This window comes from Formica exsecta, unplaced genomic scaffold (genome assembly GCF_003651465.1).
Source record: "Formica exsecta isolate Colony F162 unplaced genomic scaffold, ASM365146v1 scaffold139, whole genome shotgun sequence".
NCBI lineage: Eukaryota > Metazoa > Arthropoda > Insecta > Hymenoptera > Formicidae > Formica > Formica exsecta.
Window position 1 is genome coordinate 265048 of NW_021848721.1, and position 25929 is coordinate 290976.

The following is a 25929-nucleotide window of genomic DNA, read 5'->3' on the forward strand; positions in this document are numbered from 1 at the left end:
TGTATATCCTTCGGAAAGGATGAGTGGCGATAAGGCTCAAATCAATTCCAAAATACAGGTTTTTTTTTTAAATATGCGGGATCAATTTTCTTTCATATTTTAGTAAATATAGAAGATATGGAATCTTGAGAAATACAAAAACTTCTTTTTTTTTTCATTTCAATATCATTCATTAAGAAATACATCTTGAATTTAGGTCTGACCATCAAAAATCACAAAAAATCATATTTTTTTAGCATTCGGTCGCAATTTTTTTTATAAAGCGCGTTTGTACCACAAAGATTTTTACATATATAATGTATGATTACATAAGTCACAACATTTTTTAAATTGGTAGTAGTGCAATGCACGGGTAGTAAAAAATTAACTTAAGCAAAATCTATCTCATACTCATAGCACAAGATACGGTCTGTTTTGTGTTTTATTGCGTGTTATTTGAAGAGAAACTATCTTATTAATTTGGACACATCATTATTTATTTGTTTTATTGATGTATCAACAATATTTCACTAATGCAATCTTGTTTAAGTATAATTATTGAAAGACAGAAAATGTCTAGATCATGCTTTTATTGCTGTAAATAAAGAGTAAATATTTCAATACAGCTTATACATTTATTAATGTTACTAGTAATACTACCAATTTATAACAAAAACAACTGGGGTTGATTGAGGCCCTTATCGTCACCCATCCTTTTTGAATTTCGTAATTAGTGAAGTCGCATCCACAATCATTTGTCGATCTCTCACAGTTACAAGATCTTTTACCTATAGCTATACATATCGGGGTAGAGATAAATCGATGGGCTCGAGTGATGACATTGGGATTCGTGGAATTTCCGGCGTTGACGCAAAATGATGGAAGAACGGATCGACACCGTTCTGGCATGCGTGGAATCTGCGTAGTGATCATCGAGATTGAACGCCGAATTTACACCGTGTTCGGTATCCGTGACGAGTATTAAAGTGCGAGATGAAGGAGCGAGTAACACGCATTCGAGGATGACTCAATCGTGAACCATTCATTCGTACGATTTAGTATCTTCAATCTGATTCACGAAATCAGACTCGCTGAAGAGGGATAAGTTTCCTGTAGTAGCGGCGTCTGAGTAAAAGTATGCTAATTCGAATATTTTCTACGAATGGCAGCGATTACGAGGAACATGGTGGAAACTTTAAATCCGCCGGCAAAGGTCGGGATTATTTACGACCTGGAGACGTAAATGGCGCGGGGACGAAACGCGGCGCGAATCGCGAATGACGTTAGAAAGTTCTTTTATTATCATAAATAAGGAGAAAACAAAAAAATGGCATTCTTTGATTCTTTAAAAATTTCTTTATTATTATAAAATATAAGAGAAGCTCGAAATATTATCAGAATATTTTTGACGTGTATGCGTACGAATGTTTCGGTGAAACAATCTCCAGTGAATCGCTCTTTCTCGCTTCGTTCGTCCAACATGATTCTTTCTACGATTTCAGTCGGCGAATCAACCTTGAATCGATTTGCCCGAGATCGTTTCTCGATCAGTTCAAATCGATTCGAGCCAGTATCCTTGATTGAGGGACGTCTCGATTTTCGGCTCATCCTTGCACAATCCACGTCAACTTTCAATAATACGATATGCATTTTTCTATTTTATTTATAGAAATTTTAATGAGATTATTGACTGAGATATGATTCTGATAATATACATACAATTATTCAATCTTAATATAATAGTAAATATTTTTTGGAAATTTTGAAAATTTTTAAGAAAGTAGAAATTAATAAAAGAACACCGTTTAAGATCTCGTTTGCTCAGCGTTAATGATGAATTTTTGGATTCAAATATCGAAAGTTAAATTGGCAGTAGGAGCGACAATGAGAGAAGCGCGGGCAGAGGAAACAATCCATCTCCAGTGGCCTGGAACTCGCATTCGATCGTCGCGTGGGAAAAAGCTGAATGCGTCCAAGCGAAGGGTTCGATTCCATCTCGAGAGTTCGCCCTTTCTACAATGTGTTACAGAAATCTCTGGTGCAAACTTGTGCACGTTTCTTAATTCATACTCGAAAATGTAAGTATAAATTTAGTTTTTAAAGATAAATAGGATTAATTGCAACGGTAGCCTATACGAAATCGGCGCGGGTTTCGAAAGATTTTTGAAGATGCGACAAAAAAATAGAAACATAAAAACGTGAATATTTTAGGATTAACGAGAAAGGGAAAGGGGGGATTACCTCCTCGCGTCAAAAGCGTCCGACCATTCGCCGCAGGTGAGCGAGAATGTGTTACGTCGCGCGACCGCCGGATCACAGATGAATATATACCAAACTGGTAGAACTAATTAGAGGGAGGGGGGAGAGAAAAGGGGTTTCTCTAGCCGGATACGCTCGTTGGCTTATCTTTCGTCGGGAAATAACGAGGATCCGAGTTAAAGGAGGCGAGGAAAGGAATCACCCATCTGCCTCCGCTTATCTGCGGCTTAGTCTTTCGCGCGCCTCTGGTTCCTTGTCGTGTAACACGAAGAAGACGTGGAAACGGCTGCCCTGTTTATTATCGCGGTCTAGGCTAACCGGTCGCCACGGGTTTCCTTAAGCCGTCCGCCAAGTGTGCGCCTGATTGGACGGACACGAAGGATGTTGTACCACCAGGATACGCGATAAACCGGGCAGGCGATAAAGTTCCGCATCGGTCACTGCCGCAGAAGGGGTAGGGGAGAAGGATTTCTGAAATTCCACTTTGCGGAAGGCGTCTCAGATAGGATTTCTCCGTAGATTCGAGAACGTCCGGAATCTTCGACCATCAGCGTGACTTTAGGATCCGGGAGGAAAGATATCTCTTAAATTTCTTAAAAAAAAAAAAACGTTTCAAGAACGCAAACGGGTAACAAGATTTTTTTTTTTTTTTTCGACCATCAGCGTGAACACTTTAGGATCCGGGAGGAAAGATATCTCTTAAATTTCTTTAAAAAAAAAAAAACGTTTCAAGAACGCAAACGGGTAACATTTTTTTTTTTTTTTTTTTATTTCAAATCAATTTTGCTTTAAGGATAGTCTATTTTAGAAGGTCAAAAAACCGATCTTTTTACATTTTTTAAAAATACGATGTCTTAAATTTTATTGAAAAATTCGCAAAATTGACGGAGTTATAATTCTTTGAATAGGATAGCGCATGCAAGTCTTTCTCAAAAAACGTTTTTTTCAAAAAAGCGTTTTTCTCAAAAAACGCTGTTTTCAAAGTTGATGTGAAGGATATTTTAAAAACTAATGAACCAAACAACTTCAATTTATTTTAAATAAAAGGAAACACTTTTTTAAGGATACTAAATCCAAATATAATTAAAAAAATTAATATTTAATATTTTTCTGACTTTCAATAAGTGAATGAATTTCAGCAAAATTAAAATATCTAATTTTAAAATGACACTATTTTGCTATTTTTATTTTTTTTTAACGAAATTAGATTTAGTATCCCATAAATATCCTACGGAATAAAACTAGATCGAATTTATTCATTTCAAACAATTAAACGAGCAGCAGCATGTTACATCGTCAAACTATGCATTTTCGAACACGCTATGCGCCAGAGACTCTTATTGATAAAAAAAGCTGAATATCCAAGATCTAAAAATACTGACGTACTGTTTAAACATCAATAAAAACGTATATAAAAAACGCTAGAAAAATCAAAATTTTTAATATTCTTCAAAAGGAGTGCCTAAAAATTATCAATTTTTTATACTGCTAGAGTAGATTGGGCCGTTAATAGAATTCTAAGTCGAGATTTTTTTTTCAAATTATACAGACGCTCGATGTCGAAGATTTTGTTTAAGAAAAATTGGTTGCAATTTGACCTTGTGTAAGAGTCCTTATATATATATGTATATAAAAAACTATAAGAAACCTAGAACATTCTTTACAACTGCGCAGTTCGCTTTTAACCATGTCATTATCAGATCATTATGCAGCCTTATTAGCATTAAATTTTTTTTAATGCAAAGTGGAAGTGCAGGTATCTGTCATGGACGTGCCTCGTGCATGGTATGCATGATGCATTCGACGTTTCTGATTGGCCGAGACGCCGTTTATAGCGTGTACTCCGAGGTAAATAAGTACTAGGAGACGCAACAACGGTCGTGGAAGTCGACGATGGTGCCGACGGATTTACGAGTTTAATTAAGTTCTGCGGTCGCGTTTGTCATTTTAGCAGGCATCGAAGACTCGTTGGCCACGCTTCGAACTTCGCCTTCCTGCGGGAAGTACGAATTGCAAAGAAGAAAAGTTTACGTCGCCGTTTCTCAAGCTGCGCCGGCAGCTCGACGATCCACTTTTTCTCCACACGAATCGTCCGTCTTCACGCAAACGTTCGATGGCTCGTCGCGTTTAACGGTGACGTAAAATGCATAAATGATATCGAAAATACACTTTGAGAGAGAAGCAAGAAAATAAATGCTCGGACGCGTTAAGCACGCCGCTTCTTAATGCGTCATAGATCCTTTCACATCTCCTATAGACGATTTAGCGCGTACGTTAATAACCTCGTGATAGAGCATGATAGGGGTCGCCATGTTGCGAGGGTGAGTCGCGATAGGAGTGTGTGTGACACTTTCCTAATTGCCTCGCAACTACCTACCCTTTCCCCTGTTTAAGAAAAGCAACCCTTATCCGCCTGTTTCTCGCGGGACTGGTAGACTCTGGATCGGGGAACTTTCAAACAACACAACTGGACGTAAACTTATGCTTCCTATTGTGTTATGAAGACAATATCTTTACAAAATAAAAGTCTTCATGTTAAAAAAAAATTTAATTTAAATTTATAAATGAAGCACACGCGCTTTATTTATGTACAAACTTTATATATTTATATATATAGATTTGTATATAAATTTTTTATATATAAAATTGTGATAAATATGAAAAAGAAATCAAGTTATTTTTCTGTATTCTACAATTTCGAGAGAACAGTTTCGACGGTGAAATAAAAATCAAAATTGCGTCCACTGAATTTACGGCAGTCAAATGTCGGTTAAAATGAGATATTGAGGAATTGGACTCGCTACATAATGCACGTACACGGATAAGATTGTGCTGTTCTCAAGAACATCGAAATAACGTTTAAGTAAGAGTGCCAGCTGCAGCGAGTAGCGGCAAGGAGGCGTAATAATCTCGTACAAGCACGCACTAGGCCTCCATTAAACCGCGTCGGCAGCATTCTAAGTACCGACGGGTAAAGTGCAGGCCGCGGAGGAGGCCGAGGAGTACCGAGAGGGATCCACGGTAGGACAATCAGGTAGGTGGAAAAAATCCCCACAGCAGCCAGAAAGGTAGCCGCATTCTTGGTAGCTCGCGGAGGCACGTGGGAATCGCGAGATCGTCCCCCCAGTAGCCCTTCTGCTCTCCCGCGCGGCTCGTCGTCTTTTTGGGTGTACCTTCTAGCTAAAGTACGAGCACATCTCCTGGTAAATAGGTAAAGAGTCGAGATGCGCCGGCCTCTTTGTCTCTTTCTCGCCGGCGAGTAATATCGCCGGCCAAGGGAGAGAGAGATGGTTCCCTTCTTGCTAACTCGCGACAAGCTGCTCCTGGATTCTTCGCGCGCATCTCCGTGGACGAAGCTCGCAACGGAGTGAATTACACGCTTCTTAACCCTTAACCATCCGGTAACTGGTACCGTGCAGTAAAAATCGCCAGATACGTTTACGCGGCCGAAAAATACGCGAGTCGCGATCACAAACTGTCTTCATTATCCGGACTCGTCGGTACATTTCCTTCTCTCGTGGCTTTCTTTTTTATTTGTCATTTCTGAATTCTTCAAATTTTACGAGATAAAAGGTCAATTAGTAAATTTCTCATCCACTATGCCCATCCGGCGGATTTTTTAACTCGACCGTTCGTTTATCTCGGCCGGATAAATAACTTCCTCCTCGTAAACCACCATAACGTGCCTTTAGAAACGCAGTTTTCGTCTCTTTCTCCGACAGTGAACCTGTTAGAAGGCGCACTGGATAATCTCTTTCTCTCTCTTTCTCTCTCCTCGGATAGTCTTTCGTCGGAGAGAGGAGAGGAGAAGAATGGCTACGACGATGACGACAAGAACGAAGAAGGACGCGAAGATGAGGAAACGAGAGCCCGCCACTTGGCGTTGCAGCCTATACGAGTAGACGTAAAGGCAGACAGAAGGAGTCAGCGCAGAATATACAATCAGCATGATTGTTTGACACCCCATAATCAGCGTCCTTACCCCTACCACGCCAGCAGCATCGTGGCATCTCTCCGTTCGTTTTACCTCGCTCCCGCCCGCACCTGTCTCCTCCTCTTCCTGATGCTGGCCAGGCAGGCCACTCTTTGGTCCTTTCACGTTGATACCATCCGAGATCTGCTCCTCTCCTCTCTTCTCTCGCCTCTCCTCTCTTCGCATCACCTCTTCGGGTACCTACTCTCGGTCTGCTGCCACTGCGCGCGGAGCCTCATTACCCCGATCACGACTCGAAATGAGACCCGGCGGGGCAAGGGAGACGAGAGAGAAACGGACACGGTTATATTATAGGAGACAGAAATGATGCTCGCGCTTCCCTTTTTTCTTCACCCGGAGACCTCCCGACCGACGTAGCGTTTAGCCTTTCGGCAAAGACAACGTATGCAAGAAAATGCTGTGTACCTCGCAAAGTATATATACGAGATTGCGATACATGCAAACACACAATCGTAGACTTCATTTATAATATTCGAGAAAAATTATACAAAAACTTTCTTTATCCCATTTCATATATCTTATTTTTCTAAGCTACCGAAGCGTAAATTCTATCAACTTTACATTGTTTCGCATGCTTTTATATATTTTTACTCCTATATTTATAAAATGACAGGATTTTTAACGATTTCACTTTTTCTTGTAGCACTTTCCGGCACGTACGCGAGATTTAGAAAGCAATCACGGGAATACAAAGTCACGGGGGGGAGTAGAAGGTGAAGAGAAGGAGGAGAGAGATGAGGAGGAGGCGGATAGGTTCGATTCAGTAACGTCGCAAGCGAAGCGAACAGAAGATAAAAGGAAGAGTCGCGCGAGCGAAGGGCAAAAACAACATGGATCCAGCTTCGGATCGATCGAAAAGCAACCGATCGATCCCTGGTATTACGCAGACGTGCACGTGAGTCGTACGTGAGTGCACGGGCATGTCGGGAGTACCGTCGGCAGAGAGATCTGAATTGGGTGAAAAGAGTTATCTCAAGGTAGAGAAGCTGCCAAGAGCGAGAAACGGATAGCTCTCTCTTTCTTCTCCTTCAAATCCGACGGGAGGAAGAAAATTGCATCCACCAACGCACTCGGTCATTTTGCACTATGGCCGGAGAGTTCCGACGCCCATCGGAACTGCTCATTAGAGACGTGAAGAAGTCGAAAAAAGTGTCGAATGAATGAGCGGTAAATGGAATATCCGCCGAGATTGCATCCATTCATGCGAAGGTGGTGGAAGTGAAATCCATCGTTGGCCATCTGATATTCGGCTCCGAATCTTCGTCGGGCTTGGTTTTTGAAAGCAACTAACCGAGTCGGAGCTCGCGTTCTTTTGGTAAGCTTTTGCGCGGATAAACGAGCTAATTACGATGCAGGTCGATCCACGAAGGTGTCTCGAGCGCTACGAGAAGTCTCGGTCCGGAAGGTGACGGAGGAGCCGATCGCGCGCACGGTGGGTGAGAAAAGGCGAGGGGGAGCAAGGGGGGTTGCGGAGGAGGAGATTAGGGCAAAGAGAAACCGCAACGTAGCTTCAAAGAGGTCTCGCCAGTCAGGGGGCGCGTCTACTTAACTTTGATCAGGTCGAGACCGCTGATGCGAGACGAGCCGCGCAGAAATAAAGTGCCTCGCCTCGACCTTCCCCGCCTTTTTGCATCCTAAATTATCTCGATAGTTCGAAATATCGAAGTTATCCGCAGGGCTCGCGCGTATCGCTGAGGGAAACGGTGTTTTTGCCAGCTGGACGAATTTTTGCTGTAGTCGAACGGTTTAATGTCGCCGAGACGGTATTTTGAGAGAGAGAAAGAGATGACCCTTCATCTTTTTATCGCAAAGGAAAATTTCCGCGGTGGAAAAAAAGCTTTCCCGGAGGAAAATTTACAACGATGGTAGGCTGGTTCGCGATCGATGACGTTTCTCCACGGAGGAGGAGGACACTTTTTCCTCGTGCTACGGCGACGCAACGGTGCATCGAGAGGGATCGGCGAGAGGGGAGATGGAAACGGCAGGTTGAATGTCGTTATTACGTCGAATTAGAGGGTGCAGAGCCGGAACGAGGTATGAAACTATTACCTCGCGAAACGGCAGAGTTCTCTTCTCTTTTCCCTCCCTCCCTTCCCGGAGTCCCCCTCCACAATTTCTCCCCCTTTACCCTTTCGTGACGAAGGGTTGGCGAGATTGCGATACATGCAAACACACAATCGTAGACTTCATTTATAATATTCGAGAAAAATTGTACAAAAACTTTCTTTATCCCATTTCATATACAATATCTTATTTTTCTAAGCTACCGAAGCGTAAATTCTATCAACTTTACATTGTTTCGCATGCTTTTATATATTTTTACTCCTATATTTATAAAATGACAGGATTTTTAACGATTTCACTTTTTCTTGTAGCACTTTCCGGCACGTACGCGAGATTTAGAAAGCAATCACGGGAATACAAAGTCACGGGGGGGAGTAGAAGGTGAAGAGAAGGAGGAGAGAGATGAGGAGGAGGCGGATAGGTTCGATTCAGTAACGTCGCAAGCGAAGCGAACAGAAGATAAAAGGAAGAGTCGCGCGAGCGAAGGGCAAAAACAACATGGATCCAGCTTCGGATCGATCGAAAAGCAACCGATCGATCCCTGGTATTACGCAGACGTGCACGTGAGTCGTACGTGAGTGCACGGGCATGTCCCGATGGATGACGTTTCTCCACGGAGGAGGAGGACACTTTTTCCTCGTGCTACGGCGACGCAACGGTGCATCGAGAGGGATCGGCGAGAGGGGAGATGGAAACGGCAGGTTGAATGTCGTTATTACGTCGAATTAGAGGGTGCAGAGCCGGAACGAGGTATGAAACTATTACCTCGCGAAACGGCAGAGTTCTCTTCTCTTTTCCCTCCCTCCCTTCCCGGAGTCCCCCTCCACAATTTCTCCCCCTTTACCCTTTCGTGACGAAGGGTTGGGTGGGGTTAGCGCGTAGTTTCGAGTCGCTCTTCCATAAGGATGCTGCGCGAGGAGAGTACGAGATGATGATAGCCGCATCACGAATATCTCATCGCGAACCAAAGAAGCAAATAGATCGGTAGATGTTGTTTCTACTTGGCACTTGGTAAATCTTCGCTATCATACGAACGAGTGCAAAAAACACTTTTATAAAAAATATATAAGAACATCTTTTTTATAGAAAATTTACTCACGCGATAAACAGATTAAAATATTTTAAATACTTTGAAAACTCACTGTATCGTTAATTAACCTGGAATTCTTCTTTTTTCTTCCTCAAGAAGAAGCATATGCATCGAACTTGAACTTGATCCGTTTTATTGTATAAATATTAACGCGGTACGTCTATCATCTCTACGCGTAAAAAAGATCAAACAGACTTATCCACTAAAAATGGGTGAGGCTATAGAAACAGAACTCACCGCCGTGTTGAGGACTGCGTTTGTAGCAATCCTGATGAGCAGAGGAGCCGCCGGTAGCCCCGAGGTGTGTACTGGAAGCCGGCGATGCGGTCGGGTCGGTGTTGTTGGGGTTGGTGCAGGCACCGCTAACCGAATTCGCGGTGACATTGTTGCCGGTCTGCTGGTCGTGTAAGTGACTGCCACTGTGATGATGGTGATGCTTATTCCTCCCGAAAGATTCGAGTTCTCGCAGATGAGACCTGAATGAGGTCGGCGCGTCGAGGAAAGGTCTTTGTCCTAGGCCGAGCGCACGGAATTGCTGATGTTGCTGCCCTGAAGAAGAAAAATTATGCATGATACGATATATAAATTGTACTATCTGTCTTGTACTTGCACTCTTGAGTTGCTTAAATATGTCGTCTTGTTACCTCGACTGCAAAGTTCTTATCTATTTTTTTTTTATTTTAAATCATTTCACGGTATAGTCGCAGAAAAAATTCTGAAAAATACGTGTCGGACTTTCTTTCTGTCTTTTGAATTTTTTCACGTGGCTTTTGAGCTTTGCAACGATGCAAACACGCGGACTCTCCAAACCGGGGAGATTGACTAGCGCGCGCGTCTACGTCATTAGACCAATAGAGCGAGATAATGAAGAAACTCGACCTCTCTTCCCTTGATAGACTTCAATAGCATTCCTCGCATATCCGGAGTCCCATGGATAGACAGAATCTCTAGCCAAGTATCGCGGCGTACACATAACGTGGGCACTCCGATTCCCTATTACGTCGGATCCTGATACACGCTATACATATTGTATATATATATCTATATATATATATATATATTGTTACACGACGTGCACATGATTCGTGTATGTGCACGAGCCCGGGTGCTTACATAATCATCGGAGACCGCATGGGCGACATACATTATCGTAAGGCAACGCAGTCTAATAAAAATTAAAATAAGAATCACGTCCAACATGCGGATATATTTCATTCAACGTGTATCTCTTGACACGTCGAAAGCCGATTCTCGCAATACATTCCATACTTTCGATATTTACATACTGGCATCTCCAGTGAAAGAATGACAACAGGAATTCTGGATTCCAGCTATTACCGGTAGGCAGCAAAAGTGGCACATTTGCCCTTTCCCCCTTCCCCTTTCCCGTGCTTCTCTCCTTCTTTCTCTCTTTTTCAACGGATGCTGACATCGAGGAGAAGCCAAAAGAATGGGAGTCTAGGCGCAAATTGTTATTCCTCGGGAGAGTAGAAAGAGAAGAAAAGGAAGATGAGACGGAGCGCGAAGGAAGAAGGATGGAGAGAAAGAGAGAGAGAGAGAGAGAGAAAGAGAGTGAGAGAGAGTGAAAGAGAGAGAGAGAGAGAGAGAGCGAGATGAAGAAAGAAGGAGAGACACCTCCGGCCACGAGGGCGAACGACAAATAAAGTTCGACCGCAAACTGCACGAAATTGTCGGCGAGCCCAGATGGTCAGCTCCAGTGCTCTGACCGATACCTACAAGATTATTCCCTGCTACCGACTACCACGATCGGCCCGCGCCAGGAGATACTACAAGCGAAGGGGCCCGTGTAAAAGGGGGCCCGCGCGGATCCCACGACTTCTCACGTACCGGACGCCGATAATGCCCCAAATGTACGGTGCGTTACGCGGCAATGGGTCCGTTCCATTGAAACGGTAGATGCGAAAATTTTTTTTCTATAAAAGCGAATTCTTTCAAAAAAAATTTCAAATGTAGAAATGACACAACGAACGTTGCATTACACGTTACACACGGATTTTACGTGTTTTACATTTATAATTACGATAAACAAAAATGTAATGCTGATATAAAACACCTTCATCAATCGCCTCTCTGGCTTCTAAAGTACGGATAAGCGGAGAGCGAGTGTGTGTGTGTGAGAAAGAGAGAGAGAGAGAGAGAGAGAGAGAGAGAGAGAAGGCGGGATGCAGAGAGCAATAATTCCAATCTCTCTCTGCGGCACGAGTAGTGGGCTTATCTAATCAAAATGTGGCGGCCCTCGAGAGAACGGAAACAGCGCGGCTTTTTCCTCCTCTCTAATAGCGGGGACCCCTCCCTCCGCCCGTCTTACGTTCTCCTTGACGCCAGCACGGCGTTTCGTACATTTTATTCGCATCTACTCCTTTTTTCTTTCTCTTTCATTCCTCGACATTAGCGTAATTTCGCAGTATCCATTCTGCTCTTCCTCCCCCCTCCCCCACCCCTCTTCCCGTATACATCCGCTTGCGATTTCAGATCGTCGCGACGATAACCGCGAGTAATTTTTCCAGCGAGCATACCATTCACGAGCGTATCCTCGAGCCGGAAGCTCCGCGAGATCTGCCACTTCTCTCGACGCCGCTTTATCAGGAGGTGGTCTTTAATCGGACTTTTCGGTCGCCGATAGAGCCTTCCTCTGACCGGTGTCGGGATCAAGAGTCGGCCACGAGGGAATCCAATCGCGAAGTAGCCTGGTTCAATTTTAACATTTTGATTGACAACTCACCGACCGTCGAAATTGCTTCGTATGGTTCCTTTCGTCGCTATCGGTTTTCTCGAAAACTGCATTTAAGAGAGATGTCGATTGGGACGGATGAGCGATTTTGCAGAGAGATGGAGAACGGGAAAATAAACAAACACATCGGTTGATATCAATGGATCGGCTTGCGAAGCGAAATTTGGATCTCGCGAATTTCTCGAAGAGATACGTCACGTTTATCATTAAGCGAAAATACGAGGGGAGAGGCAAAAAAATCTATTGTTGACGACAACATCGGACGACGCCTCGTTTCGCTCGTATTAAAACGGGAAATCATTTCGCGAATATATCTATGACATACTACTAATAGATGACATTCCAAATACGGAGCAATTACGGAACGAAGCAAATTCAATTTCGACCTTTGACTGACAGCACCCATCCATCGATATCGTTCCGCTCGCTTGCATTTCGATGATTTTGGGGCCACGGTGACGGGCGAGCGGCCACTTTGTTTCACGAGCGCGTCTCTCTTTCTCCGTTTATCCGTTACCGCGCTCGATTCATTCTGCGTTACGCGAACTCCGCTGGCATTTCCGTTATTGGCAACCGACAAATTACTCAGGCACTGCTTTGTCGTGACCGATCCGTCTAACGGAAAAGGTCAAAGTTGTCACCTTGCGTTTCATCATCTTTCCCGATATAACGATTTAAACGTGCGTCATATTAAGAGAAACATCTCTAAATATTATATTTTTATTTTTTTCTGGTGTGTCTATTCAAATCTTTTAAAAAATTCTCAGATCTTTCAAATATTCTTATTCAAAATTCCAGGTAAAAAGAATATTTTTGAAGATTTTTTGCAACTTTCTAAAATAAGTTAATTTTTTATTAAATGCGTTTTTTTTTTTAATGCTCTTCATATATGTAGAAAAAACACAGAGCGACTCAAGTTTTAAGTGTTAGATTTTCAAATGTATTAAAGAAGCTGAATAACTTTCGTAAGATTAACATTCTTCACTTGCATAACATTTTCATTTTTTTATCACTACAAATTACAATAAAGAATATGTACTGCCTATTCAATATTTTGTTAAGACATTGAATATATATAAATAAATATATATATATATATATATTTATTTATATATATATACATATATATATTTATTTATTTTGTATATAATATACTTTAGATATTAAATTTTAATATTCATAACTTGAAATATTGTCAACTGTTTGTACTATAAGAGCAAAATTATCAAAGACAAAATGTTTTAAAAAATTCTCTAAATCCCAATAAAATTTCATGAGAATTTCCTGATTTTTCTAGGTACAAAAGAAATCCCTGAGAATTTCAAGTTTTCCATATTTTTCTAGGGAGTAGACACCCTATTTTCATATAAAATTCATATGCTGGATTCATTGCTGTTCTTCGAGGAAACGGAAAGGCTTGCTATTCTAAACCCTTTCGCGCGCGGGTCGACGATATAGCGAATTACGGAAATTGCCCGATTACTGGCCATGGCATATACACACACACACACACACATACACGGTGAAGCGCGGAGGGATGATTTCCGATAACAAAAAGCTTGCGATTATGCACGCAATAATGAGAGCCGGCAGGTGTCTGCGGGGCGTCGCGCATTGTTGGCAGGACAATGAAAGCGCTGCCGGTTGTTTTGCTCGAACGCCGGTTGCGCTGCATAGATTGTCTCCCCGGATGCCGTGCCGGCCGATGATGAGGCACGCCATCGGCGATGCCAAAAGTCCGTGTATGCAATATGTCGTCATGCGTGTTCTATTCCGCGATCCGCGCCACGTGACACGCGTGCGTTCGTTTTCGTGTCGTCTCTTTCGATTCGGAAAGGGCCAGTAGGTCGGCGTCTCCGGGTGACGTCCGGCTTATTCTAACCGACGATTTAAACGACAGGCTCTACATTTAAAGCGCTCCCCGCTTGTGCCAATTATAAGTGTAGGTACTGTCTTATACGGCGAGAGTAACGTAAAAACGTAGAAAGCATAATATTCATTTATGTGCGTGAGTTATATTTCTGTCCATTTATAAATATCGTATCTTTCAATGGATTCACTAAAATTTAGTTTATCAGATTAACGATTAAATATATTATAATATTTAAAACTAAAAATAATATTATAATATTTAATACTTAAAAATAAATAAATAAGCTTGGATAGTTTCAATTGTATATCCGTCAAACATATTGTTTGATAACTGTATAAGATTATTCGCGAATTATCAATTTGCGATATGAAATCGAGCGGTAGCAAAATAAAATTGATCAAACCGGAATCCAAGGGCCATCTTCATCCGAGGGGCATTAAAAAAAAAAAAAAAAAAAAAAAATATGGAGACCGATGTGGATGGACGCGACTTGAAACTTTAACCCCGCCGTTAAGTGCACTTTATGCCAGCTGGAAAATTGACGAGATTCACGCGTTTTTGCACCTGCTCCGCCCGCCCCTCCCGCCCCCGGACACTACACGGGCCACACGAGTCAAGCAGTAAAAACATCAGTAAAATCAATCACGCTCGGCCATTGCGAAAAAAATAGCGGGACCCCAGCGAATGTATACGGCGCCCATCAATACTTTATACAACAAATGTGAAACGCCCGCAAAAAACTGCCGTTTTCGCGGTTAACTCCGCAACGGCTATTAATCTGATATTGAAATAACGACCATTTTTTTTTTTTCGCTCGCCGCGGGTGCATCCGAAAATAGGTGTCGGGCCGAATAGTCGGGCGCGCACAAGCGCGCGATATCTCCTTTCGGTTCGAGGCGGGGGTGAGAAGGGAGGAGAGGGGGGGAAGGGGGCACGCAGTCGAGTTATAAAAGCGGAGGAGGGTAGGGAAGGAAGAAAGCGGGGCGGGGGGACAGCTATCGACTTTTACTGCGTTTCGCGTGATCCTATCAATTTTGGCCGACCGATAATGAGTTCGCCAACAGAATGTTTTAGCAATTTTTTCGGGGGTTTTCGCGGCGAATTATATCGTAAGTGAGTTAGCGTATTCGGGACGCACGAACGCGCGCTTGTAAAAGCATTGTCTCCCCCGCGCGCATGTGTATAGGTATGTGTGCGTGTGCGCGCGCGAATAGCTCGACCCGAACACGCATCGAGCCGCGATACGCACGTTGACCACTGCATCATCGCGCACCATCTGCTCGGTAATGACTCCCCATTACCGCGTACAGGGACTTTCGTTGAATTATCGGTACATTTTCGGAGGGAATTCCCGGAACGGCGGCGCGTTTTGGATAGATCTCGCGATCGAAGTGTCGCATGATTCACTTACTCGTTTTCGATCGCGGCTCCCGTGGTCCATCGACGGTTACTTTAATCGCCCTCGTGTAGGTCGCCACTTGGGGCGGCGTTGTCGACACGGTAATGGTGATGCTGAAACTCTTTCCTGCGACAGAGAACAATGAATTATGAATTACATGCGAAGCGTGAATTAAATGTGCGAATATGTAAACGTTTGATACGAGATATTGTATATTCTCTATAAATCTTTTATTTTTATAAAATATCAACAAAGAGAGTATAGAGTCGCATTTTTACATTTATGAATTAATTCTTCTTTTTTCGCGTAAAATTACGCAGTCAATTACAAAATATTATTTTCTATATCTTTGACTTGGTTTTTTTTTTTTTTTCTTGTAACGAGAAATCGCCTAAGGATGTTCTGACTGTACAATAGCAGCAAAAAATTGTCAAAATTAAAAAAAATATATATTTCTTATGTTTGTATTGTTATCATAAAATAATATGGTTTTTCATGTCTTCGTAAAAGAAAATAGTTGTAATTAATATTTTTTTCTAATTTATGACAAAAACTTTTGATCGTGAATATTCCCTGAAATCAGCTGCAAGAAACAAAAAGAAATCAAGTAATTTGCAGAAACAGAAATAGAGAGAGAGAGAGAGAGAGAAATTTTTAGTAAATAACTTTTAAACGAGTAAGTGGATCTAAATCAAATATTTATTAGAGTTTTCTTAATATATATGAAAATTTTTATTTTGTTGGCAATGTTTTTTCCTTGTCCAATTTGTCAATAAGTGCTATAATACGTGATTTCCCATAAGAATCAATACTAACTTTAAACGTAAATAATTTCCAAACCGTTAAGAGAATTGTGCCCAGGTTTTGCACAGATACTCAGAAGAATTGGTAGAACAGTCTACGAAATTTTCATGCTTTTGTCAATATTTTGACATATGACACACATACATCCTTAAATTATAATTTATCAAATACTTCAAACAATATAAAGATTTAAGTGCACATCTATTTGTGATCCACGAAGTGCTAATAAAGATACTCGTGTTTCTATCTTCGATTAAGTACGACGAGAGCGGAGTTCGATTTATAATTTGCGACTTAAGCAATTACGGTCGTGTCTATTAGATCCTAACGGAGCCTCGGTATTCTTAAGCACGTTAAAAGATAATAGAAGAGGAGTGGATGCTCGGGGGTGGAGCGGTCGTGTACATATATCATCGGCGAAGGTCTGCAAGTTGAAGGTCCGGTATATTAATTCCCTCTCCATAAACGTCCGTCGGAGAGATTGACTACGCGCTCTTAAACGGCCCATCGCGCGCTAATATGCATTCGGTAATTCGCCGCTCTTTCGCGGCTCTTCCGCTTGAGAGAAGCGTAGGCCAGAGTTGTCTCTTTCGACCAATTGTCCCTCTCCTCGGGCCGAGGGGGGGTTCTTCTATCGCACGGCCAAGAATTTACCACCAAACTCAGTCTCTCTCTCTCTTTCTCTCTCTCTTCCCCTCTCGTTATTTACGTTCTTCGTGATTGGAAACGGAGAAGTCCGGTTTAACCGTTTCAACCGAGACCGGAGACTGGCCGTCAGGCAGTAGGCGATAACTTGACTGGGAAACGATTCGTGTACGATGCCATCATCCGTATGATGGCGGGGACCGAAACTCTCACTCGGTGTCAACTTGTCCGATATGACGAACGAAACGAAACACGAGCAAGACTGCTGTTTACGCCCCAAAAGAGACGATACCTAACACGCGCCGCGGACATGCAATCGTTTGTGTTGGCGTAAATGTCAACGATTTGTAATTGTCTCCCCTTGGTGCATTCAGAGTTCCACCTCGCTCGCTGTGTCTGTCAACATGATAACCGGCATCAAACACCGCCGACCCCCGACCCCCACCCCCCTCACCACCCACGCGCCACCCCCGGGGAGCTGACTGCAACTGACTGCAGAGCTACATGGCGTTATATCCCAGTTATACCGCGGCTCTCTCCGCTCTTCTCTCCGTGATAGAGCCGTCGCCGCCATCCCCGTCGCGCCTGTTCCCAGGACCATACCTCTCGCGACCGTCATTGCCATCATCATCGTTCATCTGTCGCGCGCAAAGTTGCGTCGTTTCGCGTTTTCGCAAGGTGGACGCTTCAAAAGATTACGATTCTTCTTCAAAAAGATGCTCGATTCTCGGTCAGACGTTGCGCGAATGACAGGTATAGTAAATAACTTTGAATTTCAATGGGAGTGGGGGGGGGGAGAAGAATTTAACTTTTGGAAAGAAAAAAATCGGCGAAATTGAAATAGACATTATACATATAGAGAATGCGAACATAGGTAAAAGTATTTTTAAATATTTGAGAATTTTAAGACACACGACGTCCGGAGTAGAAAACTCGGAGGGTCGCCAAAGTCGGGAAGGGGTCGGGAAGGTGGCGGCCGATCGGAGGAAGGGTCGCGCGCGCTGTCCTTCCCCCTTCCCCCTCCCCCCACGTCCCGTACCACCCCCTCGGCAGAGTCCATCGCATTTGGGGCTAATAATGCCGCACAGCCGACTCCCCTCTCCGGCACCCGGACCTGCGGTTAATACTCGATGATGGGAACGGTCATCTGCAGAGACAGGACCCGGCTTGTGCATTCGCGAACGATGGACGGTCGGTCGGACGAACGGTCGGACGAACGGACGGACGGACGGACGGGCGGGCGGGCGGGCGAACAGACGGACGGACGGACAGACAAAACCGGGCCACGCGTATGTGGCACCTATATAACGTGCAGCATCACAGCTCGACTACTCACGATTCTCCAGTGTGTCTCTCTCTCTCTCTCTCTCTCTCCCTGTATAAGTGTGTGTGTCGATGCGTTGGCAACACACCGACGATGAGATGAGCGCGCCAGCCCAAACCGCCCACACACAACCGCCTGAAACCACTCGAAACCGTCCGTTAATACTCGTGGCGACGAGCGGAGGGGACGAGGTCGCGTAGGGCTAAGCGAGCAGCAACGTACGGGGTAGAAAGGCTAAGGAGGGGCAGCAGGGGGATAGGCGAGCGGACGCGCGTCGGTGGTAGGGACGGAGCGGAGGTCCCCGAGTCTCCCAACAGGATGTCTCTGCGATTGTCAAATAATTACTATCGGTGGTAATTTCAGCCGTGTCGATATAGACTGCGGTATATTACTAATTATTAGGCACGGGCCGACCCCGGCAATGATGATGGAACGATCGTCGTCGTCGTCGTCGTTTCACCATCCCGGCCCTCTCTGATTCGGCGCTACTATATTCCGTTTCTTTCTTTTCCATTCACGGTATATAGTTTTTCGAATGATTTGCTCATAAATATACGTGAGAGGCGATAATTGCCAGGATCGTGAGATCTAGTTACGAAGAGATCTCGCATTCTTCTAAAAAACAACGGCCAATGTCCCACGCGTTGAAATAATAGTACGTTTTAATGAAAAGAAAAATGATCGCGTTTATACCGGTTTGCGGTTATTTCCTTCTTGGCGTAAACTGACTTTAATAGCCGGCTGATTAGAGGTAATAAACCGTGAGGTGTGCGATCGGAGTCGTAATCTTTACGCGACAACAGAAAACACGTGTAAAAGCAATTGTAATCAGAATATGCACACATTGCACATAGGAGAAAATTGTGAAGGTGAGAAAAATCGCGAGAGGGAATATCGAACCTTGGCAAAGTCGTTGAAAAATAATCTCGCGTCGCGTCGATATATGAGCTGGCGATCGCTCTTTTTAATCGAGGAGGTAGCGGCCTCGGAATTTTTCGTGGCCTCGTCCGTTTTAAAATCCTCGCTGCAATTTCTTGAATCAGTTCGCATCGGCCGATGCGATGCAATTCAATCAAATTAATAAGTCGCGGAAACAAAACCTCGATGATATAGCAGGAGGGCCGGCCGGTTCGCCCGATGGTGGTGGCCGGCATCAACACACCGAGGGCGGTTTGGTCAATCGCCGAAATTGAGTATTATGGATTATCGGGGAGAGATTGAAACGACAAAAACACAAACAAAAAAAAAAAGAGGAAAAAATATGTAACAACGCGAACGAGCCGAAAAATGGACAAAGGGACCGAAGGATTTTCGGCGAGGGAAGTGTCTCTTTCGCTAATTGACTTCGGGGACCTGATGCACCTGTGCGTCAGGAGAATGAAAATCGCTAACCCTGCTCTTCATGATGAAATCAAATGAAACATAGATGACGCGCTACGGGACGAACATCCCGCCGTGCACGAGCAGTCCGGATCCGTTAATTCATAAACGCGCCCTCCGGATCATGAGGGTGCAAAATGCATTTGTAGGCTTTGACAAAGCCGCCTACTGATTCGTGAATAATTATTATCGGCCGGGATCGATGTTTCGAGAACGCAAACAGGTCGAAGGAATTGCAAATGTCAAGATTTCGTATTAAGGAGGAACTGGACGGATCAGCTAGGTCAAAAGTTAATAACTCTAATACATCTCGAGATTCATGAATTTGACATACACGCACACAAAGTATTCTTAACCTTCTAAAATATAAAATTAATAATTAATTTATGAGTTAAAATAAAGATTTGATGTAGAATTAAAATTTTCGTTTTCATAAATTTTTGCGTACAATCATTATAAAAAGTTAATTCGATATAAGATCATATTTACGATTTTGAGATTACATTATATTTTGCAGGACAAATCTTTATTTTAACTCATAAATTAATTATTAATTTTATATTTTAAAGGGCTAAAAGTGCTTTATGTGCGTAATGTCAAATTTATGAATTTAAAGATGTATTAGATTTATTAACTTTTGATATAGCTGATCCGTCTAGTTCCCCCTTAAGAAGAACAAAGACTCGCGAAATCCTTTGTTATCCTTCTCGATATATATATGTATATGCAATATAAAATTTCTATTATGTTAATTAATTATCAAAATATTTTGCGTTAACATTATTCGTCATTGCGGTTTAATTTCTCTCAACGTTGTTTCGCGAGATATTTTTGTTAATAGATATGCGCGCGAAAGAGCCGCAGGGGTTGACAGAAAATTAGGGTCGAAAATTAAACAAGTCAAGAGCATCGATCGAAAGCGTTGGTTGATTTTGGCAAGTCATCCTCTCCGTTCATATCCGTCCATATCCGTCGGATGATTTCTGATTAACGGCCAGTTGTTTCGAATGCTCGGTTGGGGCTTGCGGCAGACATCGAGTAATGACTCTGGGGGGGAGGGGAGGGGGTGGTAGGAGAACGGCAACTCGCGAATGGGGACGCACGGGGATGGATGAGGGTGGCACGATGATGATGATGATGATTACAATAACCGTGATTTTAGAGGGCTGGAAATCGCGGCACGCGCTTTCGCCCGTCCTGATACACACAACACACTATACAGATTCTCTCGCGTATAGACTTCATATATGATCAAAGATACAATTGTGCTTCCAGAGAATATAATTGAAATGTTAATACGCTGCTTTCAAATATATACACCTTCCCTCTTCTTTTACGCGCGAAATGTTTTCCTCTTCGGAAAATATTGCGCGTTTGGAAATTTAAGAAGATAGAAAGATAAAACGATCGGAAAGAGAAACTCACCTCTACCGCTCCTACCGACGAACCTAAGGTCGTTGAACTTGGCGACTTGATTCTTCATCAACGCGGTGGAGTTTCGCAGTTCCGCGCAACAGTTCTCGTCATTGCCCGCGCGGACCGTCACCAGAGTTCCGTCGCCAACTTCGCCAAGAGCAACTACTTTGAACGCCACTGGAAGCGTCTTGTTGGACCGCCAATGAGTTGGCAGTTGACTGCATAAAAAGTACGGCGATCCTGAAACAAAGGTCGCATAGATTTAAAACGATCGCTCAATATAATTTGACGTCAAATTGAAATGCTAACGATTTTAATAGAAGCGCAAGATCGGTATGACATCTGCTCAATATTTAATTAACATGACAAGATCAAATCTTTTTAAATAAACATTCCTCTCTCTCTCTCTCTCTCTCTCTTTCCTCTACCCTCTCACTCATTACTCTTTTTCAGTATTTTTATCTTGATGAAAACACCAACCTGTCCTGACCAGTTCTCCAGGATGTTCGGCCTGCGCTTCGCCGACGAGTCTTTCGGTCCACCATAGTTCGCCGACGGCGGCACTCTCGCTCATCTCGCCGCCTCCACCTCCGGCGTCGGCGTCGTCTACCTGGTGGTACCTGCTGTTTACACCTTGCAGCGGCGCCAGGGAGGGACCGCACGGGCCGGCGCCTTCGTGGGATCCAACGGTGCCGTAATTCTCCCCGCAGCCCACGGAACCCACCGGTAGATGCATCCCATCGGCCAGTAGCCGCCCAACGTCGCCCAAGGATGTACTCCCCAGCCGGGACGTCGTGATTTTCACTTACGATTTTCGCCGACGAAGGCGACTTCGCGTTCTGCCTCTTGCTACCAGCCTGCCTGGCAAACGTATCCCCGGCGTGTCCCACGCCGTACGTAACCAATCAGTCGTTCTTCTTCCTCGACGATTGCATCGATTCTCATCATCGATCGCGAGATCGTCATAGTTACAGGCGGGAGTCTCGATACCGCGGAATCACCGGTTCCGGTTTTGCCTCATGATCCGACGCGGCAGCTGTTTTCTCGCAATGTACCGTTGCACTTTCTTACGCGACGCGTGACCGTAGAGAGTCCGCCGATTTAAAGTACATTTATCACTGTCTATCAATAGTTTATTCAACGCTCGGTTAATAATCGTCACCGCGTGTTCGTATCTCTTTCTCTCTCTCTCTTTCTCGGGACACTCAATCGCCAGCGGCACTACCTATATCGTTTGATCGCGATCTCTATTCCGACAGGTTGTTGCCAACAGGACGACGGTCCAGACGTCGATTCCACGAATTCGATAATAACGTCACGCGGCGTTACACTCGGATAAACGGCGCACTTTTCCTGCGTAACACCCACTGACGTTTCCTTCGACGGAAGGCCGCGTCATCATGATCGCAGTCGACAATCGGTGGGGCGACCATCAACTCTCTCGCATCAAACGTCAGTCGCGGTCGGCGGTGCGCGACGTAATGCCGCGCGGACCGCGTGTTCCGCGCGTAAGCGGTCCCGGGACGGCCTAAGCCCCGATGATTCTGGACCCCCGCCTCCGCTTACGCCACCGAACTGACGCCCCTCGACGGGCAGAAACGGGCTACGCTCTCTCCGCCGCTCCCACCACGCGCACAGCACGCCGCCGCCTCCCCCCTCCCCCCCCGTTCCACTTTTCGAACTCGCGATCATCGAAGGTGGTGGTGCATCTCGTCGACGTCATCATCGACGACGACGACGACGACGGCGGCATTCTTTCCCCAGCTGTCCGGTCGACCCCGTTCGCCAACCTCACGAGCCGGTAGACGTGATACGCATGAGAATAAATAAATTCGTGGGACTTCCCATGCGTCAGCAAGTACGCTTTCATATTTTCCTATATAGCGACTGGCGCGCGTTAATTTATTCAAGAGCAACTAGTTTTGAAACACCCGAGATTGCTCCTGAGACAAAGGTTGAGAGATAGATCGCGGTCCGAGATGCATCGATTGAAAATTAGTTAGTCGAGACCGGCGACTATCGGGCGCCGCTCAGGCCACCTCTCGCGACGATAAGAGGCAAAATACCGACGAAATTCTCGACGTTATCGCGTGATTTCTCACAATGGCCCAGCCTCCCGATAGCCGCGATATGATGGTCCAGCCTTCGGGCGAGATTCTTCCCCTCCTTTCTTTGCCGAGTGGAAATGCGCGATGTGGGGGATAGAAAACGCGTCATGCGATTGCGATATAGTCTAATAATAAATCTCCCATTACACGTATCCATAATGTAATTTAGCAATATTTGCAGATGTAATTTATTATCTTTTTTATGTTTATGTATTTATTATAATACTATGTATTATACAAGTTATATATGAATAGTGTATAGTTTTTAATAGTATTTATTAAAATATTATTTGTGGTCAGTATTTATATAGTAGCATTTATAATAGTATTTAATAGTACTTATAATACTTATAATATTATAGTATTAAATATTATAATATTTAATAATATCTATTAAAACACTATTTTTTATTCTTGTGATTAAAGAGAAATTTTCTGAGAGCGCTGAGGAGAGACCAAAAAGACTCGCGATTGGTTAATGAATCAAGGAAGATTTTGTGTGAGGGAGATAAATTTGTTCGTTGTATAGTTGCCTTTGCCATGTGTCAACTGGTTTCTTTTGGTTTCCGCAAATTCTCAGCGGAACAGCATCCCATCACAAGCAATGGCAAGGCGTAACAAGTGTCCGCGTGACGTCACTCGGCTTTCTGGAGGCGGAGCTTCTCGTTGGGGAAGCAGATGGAGGGGTCCAATTCTCCCGCATCATGCATCGCTCGCCCCACCCGTGCGATTTTGTTCCTTCGCACCTCTACCCGCGCTTTCCATCTCTTCTTCCTTCCCTCGACCCCTTTTCCTTCCCCGTGGAAGCTTGGATCTCGATGCTTCTTGCCGGAGCACACGTTGGACCAAGTGAATGGTACTCTTTAACAAAAAGGAGATCGGCCATGTTTGCATAAATTAAATACTACCGATGATCTTTTCGAAGGATCCCCTGACGGGATTTTGTTCTTGTCAAAATTCTATGGATCACGTAGTTTGTTGTCTAAACAATTGGACAATCTCACATTACGTCAAAAATGGCGAAGATTTTATAAAATATTCATACAAGTTCTTCTATTTCTCCATATAAATTGTTAACAAATTCATCCATCATGTGTGCTACAGTTCATTATTGGACAACACAAAAAATCTAGAAAACGTCGTAATTTTTCAGATTTTTATACGACCTTCTGCTTAGAACAGTATTCCAGGCTCCACCAAAAATTCTGAATCGCGGTCACGTGATGCTACTGTTTATTGCACTGTGGTTTACTGAAGCGTAATCGAGAAGGTAGATGCGGTTTGCCGCGTTCGCAAGATATAGGTGATTAACTTCTTGGGAGTGCTCCTTGTATGGGGGTGAATTTACTGATCGCTCGCCTATCCGCATCGCGAAAACATTCGGAATCGCCGCAAAAATCGGCACTACGATCAATCGCGAAACCGCAACCGCTATGACCGCATTATTTGTATGTTACACAAGTACCAATAAGTATGGGACCAGGAATTAAGATATTAGGTCTCTCAAACTTTTTCTTATCAGTCATAATTCTGGGTGATAAGGCATTGATTTTAATCATATGTGTGTTTATACGCAAAGCGTACAAACAATTGACACTTTTCCTTGACGTAGATGGAATATATTATCAAAAATAATCCCTTGTAGCTATTTAATATATTAAAACGGACAATCTCGATGAATTATTTTTTTTTAGAATAATGCTCTTTATACAGGTACATATTGTTCTTTGTAACGATAATTATTCTTTAGATTCTTGTGCAAATTGAAGGTCAGTTTGGACGATATTTGATCCAACAAAAATATCAGTAGGACATTATTCAACTGTATCTAGATTATGTCTGACAGTTGCATTAGGCAGTACGAGATAATTAACAGCGGGCGACCAAACTAAATAGAAAGATCTTTTGACGCTTTTTATTATCAACGCGACGGTATCGCTCTGAGCCACTTCCAGCGCCACCGGAAAAGCTCACAAAGACCGCTATATCTTTGACTGTTTTCTTAGAAAAAAGTGTCGATTTACATAAAGTGTATTATTCGGTAGATATGTTATATATATCGTTTAACAATCGCTCAAATTTTTTTTTCATCTATTTTTTGCTAAATAAAAAAACTTACTCTCGTGGAAGGATTCAATTTTTGATTGTCAAAATAAAATATAGTTTTGCTATTAATAATTTTATTGGTAATTAAATTTTCCTTTATGATTTAATCTTTGATAATTACCACTTTATAAAAAAAAAACTATTTGTTTAATATAACTTTAATTGTATAATAATATAACGTTTTAAATATAATATTGAGACAATTATACATCATCATAATAATAATGCAATCTAGAAGGATATATTTTATAATACATTTTACTCTACAAGATTTTTAACGATAAAAGAGAAGTTTTCGTTTTCTCTGGACAAAGGCAGAGTGTCGCTAGGCGTAAGTTAATTTGCTTTCTACGCGAAAGCCGAGCTAATGAACTATAAATAAGGGAGGCATACTTATGCCAAGTGGACAGCCGCACTTACTGACCCTTCGTAATTAAAATCCCGTCCTAAATCAGGACTAGGGATGCGATTAGACGAGGATCGCTCCTGTTCCGTCAGCTTACGAGCAAATCCACCGCGGCCCTTACGTACTTGAGCTCTCATCTCCCTCAGTTCTTACGTGCATATGTATATTTGCAACGGCAAACTTTATTACGAACATAAAGCTTTTGGAAATCTGTTTAAAAAGAAGTACAGATGAATTTGAAATATAGAAGTTTGTGAATGCAGTTATATAAGTCATATTAAAATAGTTTTACAACTAAATACATAATGTGGAGTCGTAAAGAATTATTAA

General features: G+C 43.2%; 1 protein-coding gene across 2 annotated transcripts in view; it reads right to left on the bottom strand.

Annotated features, from left to right (window-relative positions):
* The window catches only part of LOC115246170 (protein lozenge-like), a 32990-nt gene extending 11235 nt beyond the window's left edge, over positions 1-21755 (bottom strand). For both annotated transcript variants that reach the window (XM_029824826.1, XM_029824825.1), the window contains exons 1-4: positions 21460-21755; positions 20989-21219; positions 15423-15536; positions 9624-9935 (exon numbers count right to left, since the gene is read on the bottom strand). In XM_029824826.1, the coding sequence (XP_029680686.1) occupies positions 9624-9935; positions 15423-15536; positions 20989-21219; positions 21460-21715 (913 nt within the window). In that variant the 5' untranslated portion in view covers positions 21716-21755. The remainder of the gene's footprint in view (positions 1-9623; positions 9936-15422; positions 15537-20988; positions 21220-21459) is intronic.
* Positions 21756-25929: the final 4174 nt, after the last annotated feature.